Genomic DNA, 17,545 nt, shown 5'->3' with positions numbered 1-17,545 from the left:
TGAAAGTAATTATTTGGAACAGCTCATTAGCTTGTTAGCAATCCAACCCCAATCCATCGTATCCAGATGTACATGTAGCTCAGCTGTTTCTTTGGTAGATTCGTACAGAAGGCCTCGCATCACTTCGTGATGATGAACACCTTTTGGACCAGTCGGGTGGTAAAACGGAAAATGTTTTTCCAGCGATAGACCTATTAATTAACACTGTCGAGACATCTTTTGATGTAGAGGGTACCGGATCATGTTAGTAACGTTATTCTTTTTAGATTGATTTAAATCATTTTTGTCAAAACGTGATCACTGTACTGACTCTCATCTGTGTAGCAGGACACCAGTTTTAGACACGGCATGATCCCTGAATCACTGCTCTATACCGCCGTCACAGCCATGCCTCCTTTCACTGGACTGTCCGCACCAGGCGCTGTTACAAGCTGGACCGACGTCAAGCCAGTGCTGCTGTAGGTGCCGTAGGACTTCCCCTCTCCACAGAGGAAGGAAGGCTTCCGGGTGGCCATACCGAGGATTTTCCATAAGCCTGAATATACAAAGATGCTTGTTTTAAGAGTATTCCAACGAAAGAAGAATATATATATATATATATATATATTAGTATTACATTACATATTTTATGTAACACATCTTAGTTATCGATGATGCCAGATGACCATGCCTTGAACCCTACCTTGATCTTAGCCTCAACGTCTCTCTGCCTATTGTTCCTCATGATATGAGCCCCGAATCCAACAAATACCAACCAGTTCTCTCATGGAGATTAGCATTTTTTTTATAATTATTTAAAGTATTATATTTTGTAAAGGTGTTTGTGTTTAAATATTTGCGGCCATAACATTTCACATATACGCAGCCAGGATAGTTCAGGAAACTACACCGATTACTGAAATGGTAGTTACGAAGCTACAAAGCTAATGACCATTTGATCTGCCCACCTGTAGCATCGGTACCTGTCGTTCATGACCACAGTGCAGCTGACCAGAGAAAATAACAAGGAGCTTGAGGCAAGGACATGAAACTTTTCTCTCAAGTAATTTGTGGAAGAAAACATTGTCAAAGCTCAGCAATACACGGGTTAATTTGGGAGGTTATCTTTTCGCCCTGTAAGATACGAAGTGCGCAGACCACTCTCATAAGTTAGAAAGTAAACTGTACGGTGGGTACCCATGGAGTCATTAGCGATTTTTAAATGAAAATTCCTACCAGGTTTAGTTTTCAGGGATTGGTTCCTATTATAAAAACTTAAGAACCGCATGAGCATACCTCTACTGAAAATAAGGAAGATCAGATGTATATGAGTATAGATTAAATTTGTCAAGCAAAATTTACGAGAAGGAAACTCGTTCACATAGTTCATCAGCAGGGATAAAAGTAAAGATCGTCCTGTTCAGCTACATAAAACGGCTAATGTTTTATTTTATTACTTATCAAGTCTGCTAAATTTATATTATACGTTAGAATTGGCATGTACATAAAACTCAAACTGTAAGATTTACTCGATGGAACCACGGACGCCTGAAAAAGTTAATTAATCCGAAATTATCAAAACAATATATGGGGCGTACAGGATGGTAAAGATGTATCTTGCATCCATGAATAGAAATATCTAATTAAGTGACCCTTTGTATGCTAGTTTACGATACCATGACTGATACTAGGTCATCTTGTGCAGTAGCCATATTGCCTGACATAACATCTTTTATCTGCCTTAATTAAACTTGGAACCGATCTCGACAAGGACACTGTATTACAGAAGCTTGAACTAAGGTTGTTGATCTTCCACACGACAGTTATTATTTAGTCCCGCGTCTCTGAATATAGATGGTCACGCTGAGTGAGTGTGTAAAATTGTATGCCGTTTTAGAAGTATTGCAACAATATCAAGACATGGCGCACCAAGAATGGGCTTAACATATTGAACCAAATGTGTCGAATCCATTGAATATCTTCGCTGTGACGAGAAAACGCTATTTAAGACACAAGGCTATCTCATGGGCCCCTACCTCCACAGATAATTGGTACATGGTAAACACGACATTGACATAAAGAGTAATGGATTTCCCTGCGTGAGAGTAATAGACATGTGCAAAATAGCAGTTTGGAATGTATCCATGTCAAGGGAGACGAAAACACAGGCATTAGGAACAATAGAAGATACATGTACTGTACTTACAAAATTTGCCAAGGTCACAGGTTGTAATAAATTCTTCCATTAAGTGCATCATAAGTATTTTTACACAATCCTGTTCTAAATAGGTACTTGAGCATTCATTTTTTTATCATGGCCAACTAGCACGGTGTTGGTACTTCGTATTTGCTTCGCATAGTTCAGTAAAAACGTAAACGTATCGGACCTGCATCGCTTTGGGATTTCATCCCACATCATGGTGATTCATAACCTTAACATAACTCAAATTTTGTCTCTCAGTCGCGTGTCTATGCCTGATTGTACTGAACATCATAGTTTAATAAAAATGAAAGCAACCGTTTGCTTTACACTCATATGACAATAACAGTGCCAGTGAAACCAACGTGTGGATATGTTAGTAAAGAAATAGTTCATTTCATTTCAAGATTCTTTGCGATAAATCTGCAACTGTATTGAGCAACAAAATGCCGTAAGCATGGACTTATAATTAAGCCTCCCTAACGCGTCACTTTCAAGGTTCACTTGAAATAAAATCAATTACGCACATCTTATCAATTTAATTTGGCTTAATGAGTATTTCTTATACTTGACTAAACCGCACACGAAAACTCGTACTGTTGTATTTCGGGAGTGAAGAAACCTAATGAAATAAATTTCCCAACCAAACAGAATACAATGACACCGACTGCTATATGGGACTTAGCACTTATGCCATTGATGACATTTGTTTAGTAAATGACGTCATTTAAGTTTACACATACACATTTCTTACAAAAGTATGCATGATAGTTCTATTGTACAGATTCCAGCTAATACCTATAGTTGAAAATTGTGGAGCACATCAGAGTGCTAATGAAGAGTATTGCTATAATAACACATAAAAGCAATATATATAGAACGAGTGAGCATTATGGACGAGAACAGCCATACAGCTCGTTACCGTTTAAAACGAGTTTGGCGTTGAGATACCAAATATAGTAATAATAATGTCGAGCCTAAGTTTGGAATTCACGACCTATTGTTAAACAAATTTCCCTCTTAATGTATCATGAGTACAGCTTATGATATTATAGCATCGGAATACCAGTAGCCGGCCTCACATTTCTCCTAAACAAGTCAATAAGTCCAGCATTTCACATATGTCTGGCTTTGGGTACTAAGATCAGCATCCTATTTGATTACCTTTCCAGTTCTACTGAAGATAGATATGGGTATTACCGAACGTATCAAATCAGGTTCACTAGTCGTGGACCAAATTACGATGTATGTGGAAATATGAAATGTTTGTATTATGGTACAATAAAAGGAAAGGGCTCTTTATGGCCCACCGGATGTGCAAAATTAATCAAAACGTTTAGACATTCATAAGAAAATTATCAGATATGCTGATGAAAATTAATCCAGTGACACGATGGCGCAGTTTCTGATTTTGTTATAATGGTAAATGTTTTAATGTGTCGGCCTAAACATGTATTTTGCAGTTCACTCGGTATAATCGATAAATGTTACTATGCAATTTAAATAAATCTGCTTTTTCACCCACTTTATCTATATGTGTGTATTTGACCATGTCATGTAAAAAATTAAAAAAAGGCTAGGTGTCAGTCATTTGAACATGGTTGATTACTTCAAACCAAATTTTCAAAGCTTTCTGTAACTTTAAAATATTACATTTCCATTCTGCAAAGAAGGCTCTTATTCTACCTCCTCCTTTTCCTTTGTTGCTTCCCATGAACGCCAAATGGTTCATTACAATATGTTTCCAGGTCATTGTGAGTTATTCTTGGAAACCTAATGGAAGTATGCTTCTACTCTTACATGTAGAAGACTCATTTGTGAAAAAGGGATGCCCAATTGCATAATACTGTATGGGATCTAAAATAAACTTAAATGACGTCATTGCTGAACAAATATCGCCATTGGTAGTCACTGCCATCGTATTATGTTTGGTTTGGAAGGATAATTTAATTTGGAATTGTTATCCCCACAATACGAGTATAATTAAAAGTGAGAGCAATGTGCTTACGGTGCATTTCGTGCGTGGATCAGTCATGTATGGGATAATCATTAGACCACAATAAATCGATTACTGGGTGCGCCTGATTCTTATTCCAAATGAACCTTGGTAGGGAAGCTTTGGGGAGGCTTTAGCCCCGGGTGAGCGACATTTTGTTTCTAAATACAGTCATTTTATCCCCATTATAGATTCATTACCAAAGCAAATTTAAGAAAAGAAAAAAATATGGCAGAGAAGAAAAAGACTTTTTAGGGGCTAATCCTCACTGCCGTGGTATCACCCCTTGTGCTCGTCAAGCAAAAGACCCGTTTTCGATCTTCAAAATGTGTGCAATATCACGTCCATTCTTTGTGTCACTTGTCACTCACTCCTTTCAACAAACAACAAGTTTTGACGCAAGGGAACATAATGCGTAATAGTTTCCTAAACACTCGAGCATGACCATGATACGAACCAGCAGATATCTATTCTCATACAAACACACATTATACCATCAATGATGTGTTTGCGGCGAAGCATATTATTCATGATTGAATCTGACTGCATCATTTATCAACAGAATTGCATTTAGTAATTGATTATGTGCATCACTTTAACCAGCTTAACTTCATGATCTATAATTATATTTTTCCACGTAATTATAATGAATGGCGCTTACCACTTGAGTACTCACCTTGTTTAAAATTGTCATTAAACCCAGCATAAATTAGTGGGTTAAGAGCGCTGTTGCAATATGCAAGATACCTGGCTGCAAATTCAAACTTCGGATACCATTCTCCCATCTGAAAACAGAATCAACCGAAAATGAGTGTTCTTGTTATATTCCGATGTATCAGCTTAATGTGGGAGGTATTCCCGTCTCAGACATTTATCACTTTGGTGAAACCCACGAGCACGGGTACGGTGCTGACAAACATAGAAACATAGTCGGGGCGAACCGGGATTCGAAACCACGATCATATGTTTCTGGTCTGCCTAAGGGACGCAACTCTGCACAGCGAATTGCGGAGCCTTTGATGACTATAAATATATAAAAAGCGTCAAATGTATCCATAATGAAGAAGAAATGAAACTTGTCAAAAACATTAGATGCCGCTAATTAAAATATATTTAAAAATGAGAACCATTATCTTTCTTTTCAGGACATCTTCAATTTTACAATATGACAAATGTTTGAAATAAACACTCTACGCTTAGTTTAACATGTAATGTGATACTGTGGGTCGGTAGATCGTGTTAAGAGACCAGCGTTCAACAAAAGTGTAGGTTCAAGTATACATGATTGCCAACCAGGGTGAGTGAGATTATCTACTAGGCAGAAGACATGTCATTCTAGCACACTGAATGTCAACGAATGTGTACGAGATCTTTGAGGACACCTTGCCTAGTGATAAGAAGATTTTGTGATCTCGACGTGGCTTCTAAAGACATGGCAATTTCCATATTGACGACACTGAGTTCCCTCAAAGCCCTAGCACATTGTCTGACAACATTGATATCATATTAGGTGTAAGAATAGAATATATCCAATATCTCCTTTGGAATATTTTTATACGATTCAGGTATCGCCATGAATGGAGAACGATGGCAAATCCAAGAATCATGGTTGGTGTTTAGACATTTTACTTTAGGTGATGTCAATTAATGTAACATCAAACCTCAAGTTGAACATAATACGGGAAATATATTGGTAGAGGTATTCTGAGCTGATGCACTAGCAATTGACACCATGTCCAATAACACATAAGTGCCAAATTATCGTCACATATTTGCAGCTCATTATTGTATGACAATAACGCTTCAATGACATCACGACTACCTGTAAATAATTGAGTTTGGACCAGACAAGAACGGTGACTATCGATCAGGTCACTACATTGTAACAACTTTATCCCCATGTCTGTCGACTGGCTCTGCATTCCGAGCCACCTCGAATGTTTATCGCGCTAAACTGAAGTCAAATTGCATTCGTTTGAATTACTCTGCTATTATATTTTGTGAAATTTCGATAAATTGGACTTTTCATGAAGTTTTAGATAAAATTGCTGACTTTAATGTTGGCACCGCAAAAATATAATTTAGCTTCTCGTTCTTTCATTCATATTTCTATATGTCAGAGATATTTGTTATAAGCTCAAGCGTAAAAGACAGTATACACCCATGTTTGATTATGGTTGAAATTAAACTAATTCGATGGTGATGTATTTGATACTGGTCACAAAGTTGTGTTGCAGTGTTTCGTCTCTTTTCAGCCTAGCAACGTTTGTAATTGTTTCGTCAAACCAATTTTCAAGTTTATAACATCTTTTTCTCGGCAGTTTATGTACAATTAGTACATATCATTTCAAGTGTACAACATCTTTTTCTCGGCAGTTTATGTACAATTAGTACGTATCATTTCAAGTGTATAATATCTTTTTCTCGGCAGTTTATGTAAAATTAGTACTTATCGGAGTTGCTAATGAGTGCTAAGTGCGTGATAGTTATTACTTGCCAGAATGACAACCCTGCAAACTTATCAAAACAGTAATAACCAAACATTTTAAGAATATTAACTGCGCTATGTGTAGTTTTTATAAATTAAAAATTAATGAAAGCGGTCAAACAGCAAATACTAGAATACTCCTTTTCAATCATAATAAAAATTTATTGTTTTGGGTATTTATGACAGGAATAATAACTGCTAAATTAAACGGAGCATCCTAATTACATTCACAATGGACTCGCATACACAGAGTACGATATTGTGAAATATGGGAATGATGTTTCTGAAACTGGATGAAGATAGCATTCACCTCCCAATCTGTAACAAGATCTGACAGTGAGATCCGCAGTATGGCTGGTTTAATATGGACAAAACTGAGACGTTATTAGCGTTGAATGCCGCGACAGTATTTGAATTCCTAGACTCTTCTGTTACGCTGTCTGAAGTCTGTACACTTCGATCTCAATAAAAGTATTGTGATCCTCAACAATTGAAATTATCCTGTAAGATAACATCTAATTAGGTATAGGTTATAATTTGTCTGAGGTGATATGTCGAGGAAGCCAACCTAGCGTATTTTGATATCAAAACGAGCCAATAAAAGTGTCATACACCGAGATTAGTTTTGATATATTTAATATAAAAATACACGAGGGTGAAAATGTATTTATCAATCAAAATCATTCTTCCAAGTTGAACTTGTTTTTAGCTTGTAAACAGTAATAGTAACAGTAACAGTGTCCTCAATTAAAAAGGTACAGCTTACCCGCTTCAGAAGCAGAGATTAGTGATGTCATTTGATTGTCATGTAATGGTAACCGATTACGTCACAATGGTCTGCAAAGCATCACTGCAGCGAGATCTCGGAGATATCGCTTGATCTCAACCAAGCAGTATCTCCTGTGGAAGTCAGTTTTGGATGACAAATGTTTCCAAATGTCTTAGCGACTATCATGGTTCACTAGACTACGGCTCCTCAAACACGTTTCCAGTGTTGAAGAGATCGGCGTTAAACCCAAAACTCACACACTCATAGTAAAAGTCTATGATTTGTTAGTTCGGACTTTCCAGCATCCTTAATTACTCAGATCTCACAGTTACCGTTCAAATAACTTCCCAAACTGGCGCCGACTATACATAAGCATTTCCAGGCATCACACAATGTAATTCTTTCTGCAAATACCTTTCAGTTCACGTACTGAAAGATTTAAAACGTCAGCGCCAGAGAATAAGCAGTCGGAATAATCAGATTATGTGCTGAAACAGATTCCATTAGGCGTAAAAGGGAAACTAGTGATTGAAACAATATGAATGGATAACTGAAAATCAATGATAACTCGCGAAACAGCGTCGAAAATATATTCTCACCAATATGGTTGTCTTAGGCGTGACCTTCACTTAAAAGCAGGAGCTGCACCTTTCCATGAACACCCGGTGTTATAAGTTTAAGCATTCCATTGTCTCACGAGAGAAGATCTCTATGAATTGGGCACTCCTGGACCCACTTGTACAAAGCGATCTTAGCGCTAAGATGATCGTAACTCCCATACTTTAACATAGGCTTACAATAGTCTTAGCGCTAAGACCGCTTTGTGCAAGTGGGCCCTGATTAGATTACTTTGCGGTGTCCGGCAAGAAACAAACACTTTCATTTTTTATGTAAAGTGTGTGAGTGGCGGGCGCCACCCGACAGGTGTATCCTTTTCCTGAACACCTGGTGTCATCACTGATGTTCAGTGATGCATCCATATAATTTTCGTCGCTATTTTGTCTTGCGTCCAATGGAATCTGTTTCGATTTATAATCGAGACTGGTTGTTCTCTGGCGTTCACGTTTTATATTTATGTAACGGCTTTTGTTCCCAAATGTAACTTAAAGATGAATCTCGTACAGTACATTTTCAGACTTCTTAGAAGGTTCGAACTCGACACATATACATATATTTTTTCCACGTTGCTGAAAAATGCAACCGGAACTTACTACGGAAACAAATGTTCTTTCTCGAAGGGCAAGGCTCTCTATATAAAGCTCTTCATTTCAGCAGAGAAACATATAGCACAAAGCATGTCAGTACAGCTTCTTTAAATTGTTAATCATTAATCAATAAGTTTCTCGATAATTATTTGTACATACTTTATGTATCTTTAATGTCTTTGTAGCCAGGTTTTACACATTGCAATCGAAATCATGCTCACTTTTTCCCCTTGTTCAGTCACATCTATCAAACATCTGATCGCCTGGGAAATTCACCTGTTATTAACTGTACAACATTGGCTTTGACTATGTAATAAAATTATATTTCACTTTGGACTATTAACCTTTACACTCTTCATTCGGGAAGGCAAAGAAGATTATGCCGTTTGGACTATGCACGAGGGATGCCGTCCAGGTGACCCACAAGAAACGTCATACACAGTTTTTAAGAGTTTAGCTGTCAACCTGATATTATCAATTATTTTAATGATTAATAAAGGGACTTGTGACCTATCAAGAAAAAGGATTAGACATTAAGCCGCGTAATCAACTTAAAGACAGATCAATATCCTATGAAAATTACATTAATAAATAACTGTTGAAGCACTCGCGCTCAATCGTTTCCATGATTTGAATAATTCAATAACTACTTAATCTTGCAGTCCATGTTTGGCCAAAGCATGCATAGTATCTTGAACTAATCTCATTACCTCACAGAAAAGTTAAGATATAAATTTCAATATAAACTGTAGTACTTGTACATGTACTACTACTACTACTACGAATAATAATAATATAATAATAATAATAATAATAATAATAATCCTCTTGTGAGGAGGATTCATGATGAAAACAAGGCATTCCACGGTATTCTTAAACGACCCAAGGATGTGGGACATAATGTCAATGTCAGTGTTGAATTTGTTGATGGTTCTGTACTGCTGGACAGAAATGAGTGACTATACGAACGACCACTGCATCGAGTTTATGTGCAGTGTATTTAGAGGATCAGCAACTCTGCAGAGTCCTTCGCTTGGATAAAGTCTGCTGGCCTGAAAAGTGAAACAGAAGGCTTTCTGTTTGCTGCTCAGGACCAGTCACTTCCAGCTCTAAAACGTTAATGTGTGGTTTTGCATTAAAATGTTCAAATGAAATGTAGAATATGCAATGGATTTAATGAGACTGTCCAACACATTGTCAGTGGATACCCAGCTTTAGCACAAACACAGTATCTTAAGCTCGATCATTTTATTACCGTCTTCGCCATGCTTGTGGTTTTGACACAGATGTCCATCCATGTTACGACCCAAAATACGTAGAGGGCGTCATGGAAAATGATAAATACAAAATTCGTTGGAATAGGTCCGTATACAGCCTCAGACCTATCAAGGCCAACAAACCTTATCTTGTCCTTTACCTGTTAAGCTTAATAACCACGGTCCGCAAATGGTCTTTTATGAAATTTGTAATGTTGTCAAATTACTGATGTCTGTGTTCTTACCTTTTGTTATATTAATTGTATTAATGTTTGCAATTCATTAACCATGACCCAGAACACGTCAGCAATTATCGTTTAAGAAAGCATTTTCTTTTCTATTTAGCAAAAACGCGTCGTCCAAGACACACATCTGACCATTTCGAATAAAAAAAACACAACATCCTGTCAATAATATTGAACACATAAAACTTTTTTCTCTGACTCATGTAATTATATGGCAATGAATGTGTGCATAATGCTCGTTACATGAGCTCCACCGTGGTACACTAGCTGTTATCATATTATGATCATTACGAAGGGAAACATTATTGTGTGAATTAGTTAGTTTACAATACAAGCAAAGGTCTTTCCGTGCACAATTTGTCAGTACATTATTAAACACTTAAAATATTTTTCTCTTGTTTGATTACGTATTATTAACAAAGAAAGCGTGCCAAATACTAGCAACATGAGCTGCACCGTGGTAGGTGTTTATCATCCAATGATTATTACGAAAGTAAATATTATCAAGTAAATTAGTTTCCAATACAAGCGAAGGTCTTTCCGTGCACAATTCGTCGAGTTCAAGCAAAACTATGATGTCATAGAAGCTCTTGTGCCGGACTACCAAGACGGAAAGGAAGAAGAATCAGATCTCTTTTTTTGTTCATAATCTCGATGACTTGTGCGTTAAACAAAGTGGACTTATGACAAAATGCAACTTCAAAGTGAGCTAATGAGCATACAATTATATGCGGCTGTTGCAATTAGCTTCACAGACTGTAGAGCCGCTAAGCTTTGAGGAATTACCCCCTATTGGTAATACAAAGAAAACACTAAGACTGGCCGCGGTGACCTCGTCTGGTTCATCTTTCGATGCATTGGGGACATCGTTTGTCTTTTCGGAATGGCAGAACCAGACACAACGTTGTCAGTGTGTTGAATGTAAGGACACGGTGCTCAGAAATCGTTTGGTAAATGTGATATCTTCAAATGCCACTTTAGAAGCTGCGGTATCAATGAAGAGTTGAATGTGATGTTACGCTCGTCAATTGTGGTCAAAAGCATAGAAGTGCATTGGCTTTTATCAAGCTATGACAGAATCTTAGTGCTGCGCAAAGTCGCTATTTATTTCACTTGTATTGATATTCATGAATGGGTGATGAGTTTCAATCCTCTGTCTTGGATTCTCAGGAAATCGTTCGCTTTATTTCACTCTGCTCTGCATTTTCTACCTTTTTATGGCTTTTTGTACAAATATCAATGATAGTTTTCAGAAAGAGATATAATTTGTCCGTGCTACACATGGAGATTATTACATTTGTGTGTGAGCATACTGATATTCAGAATTGGTGTATTGACCGAGAGAGGGGAGTATGGTTCACATACCAAATTGCAACCATTTCAGAATTCTCAACATTATATAAATTGCAATAAAGAAGTTGTGTCGTCCATAATGAAGACCTATCGAGAAGGTTAAAATGACATTATCATTATCTTGAACCGCTAGATAATATAATATAATCTTTTGATGACACTCGTGGTACATTTCGATATTATCGACGACGTCAATCGTTAAGTAGCAATATTCTATGAAATGGGTACTCATGCACATACTCCTGCTGCGTTTGTAATCTGACATCGGTGATTAATGACATATATCCACGTACATGTACATGTAAGTCTATGGCTGACTCAGCTTGTGTGTTCTTCATGCTTTCAGTGACTCGTTTGCCTGGTCCCTTACTCCATTAAACTAGGGGTGACTATTGGTCTTGAAATCACTATTGCGATAACTGCTGATATTGCAACCAACTATTGCGATAAATATCGATAGTTTTCAGTGTATCATTTTAGATGGATTTTAAAGTTGAATTAAACTTTGGAACTGAAGTTTCCCTTGAATATTACAATCATAACAACAAATAAAGTAAAGTTTGAGATATGACTGAGTGTTTTTCTTTACCCTAATATTTTAAGAAAAATAAACTTCAACATTACCATGTGTAAATTACTACCACTCATGATCAAAAGAAAAACAAATTTTAACAGCATCGCATGTATTGTATTGATATGGTAAATACAATCAAAACTATCGATATTCCTAACTGAAATCGATACTATTGATCAGAAACTGATTGAACAATCGATTTATTGACTTTAAGTGCTTACCAATAACAATATATCGATCTTTCGATTTATCGTGACACCCCTGCATTATACTGTCGTTTTATTGCTGGAATAGTGCATTGTTGAACAACTTTCATTCTCCTTCAAACCTGACATACTTTTTTGTCATGACACCGAGTGAGGTTTCGCGTCGCGTTATGCACTGTTGTTTTACAGATACACGGGTTTGAATCTGTCTTGGTTAATAGTCATCAGAATTACTTAGCATTGATAATACCAACTTACTTTAATACATGTATATGTATCATATATGCTATTGCACCAGTTTATGGTCTTACCGATATGATATTTTGGTATAAAAAGAATGTAATAATTAGATCCACATAGTACATGTGTACAGATTGTATCAGTCTGAAAGAGAGTCGGCTATAGGAAATGTCGTATAAAGCTCGTTCAACTGACTTCAATGATTGGAGGCACAAGCAGAGTCAGTATAATTATCTATACCAATATTCTCGCAATATCACATGATGAGACATTTGAAATGGGCTTAACATTTGGGGTAACGAACCCGGAATTTCGGCGGGATGAGTAAACGTTTAGCCACAAGGCTAACACGCCGCCACTTTTGCGCTGGTTTCAGAAAAGACATAGCCAGACCGCGTTTTGTGAGCCTGTGTTTTCTTAAGTCTGTTTGTCCGTAACCCCCGATCAGTGGCAATCAATGCGTTATTTATGTGCATATTTTTCTACATATCTGATTCTTAATGTTCTCCCGGAGACTGATATATCAGGTGCTATAGTGAGAATAGTGTAGTCAACGTACCGGTAGCCTCTCTGAGCGATGTTCTGTGTAGAGCAGGTACACCTGGGTGGGCAGCCAGCACACAGCGAACACCACAAGGATAACCATCAACATGAAGATCACCTGTACAACATTGGAACTGAGTGTTAACATGAAGATCACCTTACAACATTGGAACTGAGTGTTAACATGAAGATCACCTGTACAACATTGGAACTGAGTGTTAACATGAAGATCACCTTACAACATTGGAACTGAGTGTTAACATGAAGATCACCTGTACAACATTGGAACTGAGTGTTAACATGAAGATTACCTGTACAACATTGGAACTGAGTTTTAACATGAAGATCACCTGTACAACATGGGAACTGAGTGTTAACATGAAGATCACCTGTACAACATTAGAACCTAGTGTTAACATCAGCTATTTAACAAACGTATGGAGTATCAAAGCGAAGCTCACCTGCAAAGCAATTACACTCATGTAAGTTATTACCTTAAAGATCTGCTGCACAACATACCAATCGAGTGTATGATAAATGACCCTTTTGGCCTAACGGGATCTGAATAATGTAAGGAATTAGCAAGACGCTTACAATCATCATAAAACATACTTGATCTGTGCATACGGATGAACATTTCAACACGTGCATGTTTTGGGCTTATAACAACGGTGAATGAATAGGTAAGGCCAAAGACGTATATACGTCCGTGGTAAGGCTAAATGTGTCGAAGAGGCTGATTTGAGACGTTTCTGGAAGCGCTTTCATTAATCAAATATTTGAAGATGACCAAGTCTTTGGTCTTTGGTCCAAGGACATACAGATGTCATGTATATGGTCAACAAACCATCTTGGATAACGAACTTGAAATTTAAAAGATGTTACTATTTTATTTTTATTTTTATTCATTATATTTGTTCATACCATAAGTCCGAATTTGCAAGAAAAGCTGTTAGCCATTTGAAAATGTCTGGTAATTTCATACTAAACTTTTTGATATTTCTGCAACTGTAAAATTTGACATTCCAGTGGCTATAAAGGGCCCTTATCCTATCCGATTTTAGCTAGTACCTCGAAGGATTTGGTCAGCGGCACATCAGTTACTGTCTAATACTTTTCCGGCAATCGTGCATATGTATAAATGGAAACAGCAGTTTCACAGCGATAAAGATGTGACTGGAAAACAACATGGAAAAGAGGAATATGCCGCAGAAACATTTTGACTAATAAATCGTAACCCTGTTGAATAAATCTACATGTCATTAATTTTCAATAAGTGTTGTAATCTAAAAAAGAAAGGAACCTGAAAAGAACATTCGAAACATATGCATAATAGAATATTAAAAAAAATGAGTAAAACCGATGTTTTCGAGGAACTGTGAAGATAATTAATATTTAAACCGACTGGACTAATCGTGTATTGTCGGATAATATATCAAAGCTCGCGGAAACCACACCGTGAAATACTACGATGGAGAGGTCACCAAAATGTTCAGTTATCTTATTACCTATTTCGATAATTTTTACTTCATTAGCTTTGTGGTTAGTGTTTAATATCCCCAGACGTGAGCCATCCATTTCTGATTTATGAAGTCAAAATTAGTTCCTCGACGAACACCACACGTCTAACCGGTTGTCCTGATCTTTACGGTCGTAAAATTAAAGCCTTTGTAAAACTGTGGAAAGGTCTCTTCTTGCAGTCAAGTGCAGTTATAAACAGAGTTCATTAGTTGGACAAAGCAAAAAGGGGAGACAAGGATATTGAATTGTTTATCCAAAACGGGACTTCGAAATCGGCTTACCATACACCATCGATCACATGGAGGCAAGATGCTGAATTGGAAGAAGAATATGTGGTGCTTAGGGTTTCCTAGTCTCCGGCTGAGATATTAAATTAGCACACATTTGGTTTACCATGTAATGAGAACCTGCTTAGGCTGGCAAATAAAATATTCTGCACGATACAGCAGTCTGCACGGAGGTTATTGCTAAAAGCAAGAAATGAATTTTCAGCGAGCCAAAACAGCATCCTTGATAGTGTATTGATTTTGATATAGATGATCTATAGGCGGACACGATGGATTAAGAACTTTGGTCGTGTCGATCACCAGCTCTGGATCACATGCTCTTACACTATAATCGAGATGTATGTCCAGGAAGCCAAGTCATACCGACTACATGTATTTATGCCATAGATTTTGTTGTTTTTTGTTCATTTTATGACATGGACGGTCATATTGACATGCATATTTGAGAACTGACAAAATGCTTATAAAGTTTATTTTGGTGTGAATCTTTTTCATGACTGGATTATCAGATTTAAGTATCATAACTGTCAGATCTGTGGATGAATTTGTGTTAATTTAAAAAATCCAACTTCTGCTTTCGTTCCTGTTTTAACAAGGGAGAGCCTAAACTGTGAAATGCTAAAATATGCAATTAAAAAGTAAATCCCTGTTCCCTCTTTCGAAATCGCGACCATCGAAAACGTATCGAGGTATCAGTAGTTCGAGACAAGCAGAGATTCATATATTCCATTATGTTGAAAATTATTCTGTCGGGACCATAAAATTCCAACATCTGTTTAGCCCGACTTCAGTGAATGCTTGCTTGAGTCCAATGATACATCTTTTTGAACACATACAGAACACTTAACACTGTCGTTGAAAATATATTAGTCAAACATGGCTACTTATTAAGTTATATATTTCATGCGTACTCACATCTAGAACAATACGTTGTTTTTTTTCATCTACTTTATCGCTAATTCTAGTATATGTTTCGCTTTGATCCTGTGCCTTTAAACCAATATGAGTGGCGCTAAATAGTTACTGCTTGTAGTCTAACGTTCCAGTACAGGTAGTTCTTGGTGATTCCCGTTTATGTCAATGGTCCGTATGTCTCGACGCTTATCACTGGTTCCTTCGGGGTTCGAGATAAGATGGTTTACAGGCACATTGTTATAACTTGTTAGTATCAAAATTGATACATATGACGTTGTTCAAGATTTTTTCTGAAATACAAATTCACATTATCTCAGACACATTTCCAGCTAAATAGTGATATAGCTAACCCCAATTAATCTGGACAACCCATTTCCAGAGATATTGCTTTGAGTACCGATTAAACATTGGTACGTAGTAATGCCATTGTTATTAATTATGCATACATATGTATGTTTTATGTATTAACATTTTCAGCAGTAATCGCCCTGGAGGCAGGGTTTTCGGATTAACAGGGTTTCGCTGTATGTGTCTCCTACCTTCTTCCTCGCTCTGTTCTGGCCTGAGTTGTTACGTGGCACATTTTCCCCTGGGGCAGTTTGTGTTTTGAGTGTCCAGATGATGACGGAGTATGCCACAGACATAACCAACATAGGCATAAAGAACAGCACAACGGAGACACCCGTATAATAAGCAGTTCGCCATGGCATTTCAGTCCTTGTTGTATTCGTGGTTGGGTCCAGAATCTGCTCCACCGGCCACTCATCGTCACACCAGAGTTCTAAATGGTCCTTCCACTGACGTTTATTTAGAATTCGGAAAAACAGCAAAGGAGATCCCACTATCACCGAACACAACCATACAACTATTATGGAGGTTTTAGCTTTTCTCTCTGACATATGTGCCTTCATGGCAAACACAATTCCAAAGAATCTGTCGTAGGCGATCAAGGTTAAGGTCAGCACACTGGCAACAAGGGAGAGAACTGAAAGCAATGAGATGAAACGTCAGTTATCTATTGAAGCTAACATGATATATGAATTACACAGGGAAGTATTTATTTAGACCAGGAAAATGATGACATGTACATATAACACACACCTATCGTAATATATAACAAAACCTTCCTAGCATTTGGAATTCAGCTACTTCTGAGAATATCAATAATTATTTAAACCAGTATTAAACGTTATTCTTCCCATGCGGGTAGTGTTCAGAATAATTTGAATTAACTTTGGTTTCAATTCTTAAAAAAATGTGTCTTTGATAAACTGAAGCTCTTTATTGATACAAAGTTCATTCAATGTCCATAGTCACTGTTACTTTGTTTGTTTGTTTCTTGTTTGACAATGCACGTAGCAAGGGCGGCGGTATGCATATAATCGAGTCTGCACCAAACAATCCTTGCAATGAGTTACAACATGAGCAGCGATCTACGCAATTGGGATACGATGACATGCGTCAACCAAGTCAGCGAGACTGACCACCCGATCCCATTAGTCGCCTCTTAGGACAAGCATGGGTTGCTGAAGACCAATAAATTATTCTAACCCAGATCTTCACTGGGAAGTCACAGTTACTAAAGAGTGAATGAGTATGGTTTTACGCCACTTTTAGCAATATTCCAGCAATATCACGGCAGGGGACACCAGAAATGGGCTTCACACATTGTACCCATGTCGGGAATCGAACCCGGGTCTTCGGCGTGACGTGCAAACGCTTTAACCACTAGGCTACCCGACCGCCCCACCCCCCACCCCCGTTACTA

The 17,545-nt window shown here is 37.4% G+C and overlaps 1 protein-coding gene across 1 annotated transcript in view; it reads right to left on the bottom strand.

The window, feature by feature from the left end:
* Positions 1 to 319: 319 nt before the first annotated feature.
* The window catches only part of LOC139469315 (substance-P receptor-like), a 55,122-nt gene continuing 37,896 nt past the window's right edge, over positions 320 to 17,545 (bottom strand). The window contains exons 2-5 of the mRNA XM_071251453.1: positions 16,317 to 16,762; positions 13,071 to 13,172; positions 4,852 to 4,960; positions 320 to 535 (exon numbers count right to left, since the gene is read on the bottom strand). Coding sequence (XP_071107554.1) covers positions 369 to 535; positions 4,852 to 4,960; positions 13,071 to 13,172; positions 16,317 to 16,762 — 824 coding nt within the window. The 3' untranslated portion in view covers positions 320 to 368. The remainder of the gene's footprint in view (positions 536 to 4,851; positions 4,961 to 13,070; positions 13,173 to 16,316; positions 16,763 to 17,545) is intronic.

Source organism: Haliotis cracherodii, unplaced genomic scaffold, assembly GCF_022045235.1.
Source record: "Haliotis cracherodii isolate W230 unplaced genomic scaffold, xgHalCrac1.p SCAF_2, whole genome shotgun sequence".
In the NCBI taxonomy this organism is placed as follows: Eukaryota; Metazoa; Mollusca; class Gastropoda; order Lepetellida; family Haliotidae; genus Haliotis; species Haliotis cracherodii.
This window is presented reverse-complemented; position numbering and strand designations above follow the sequence as displayed.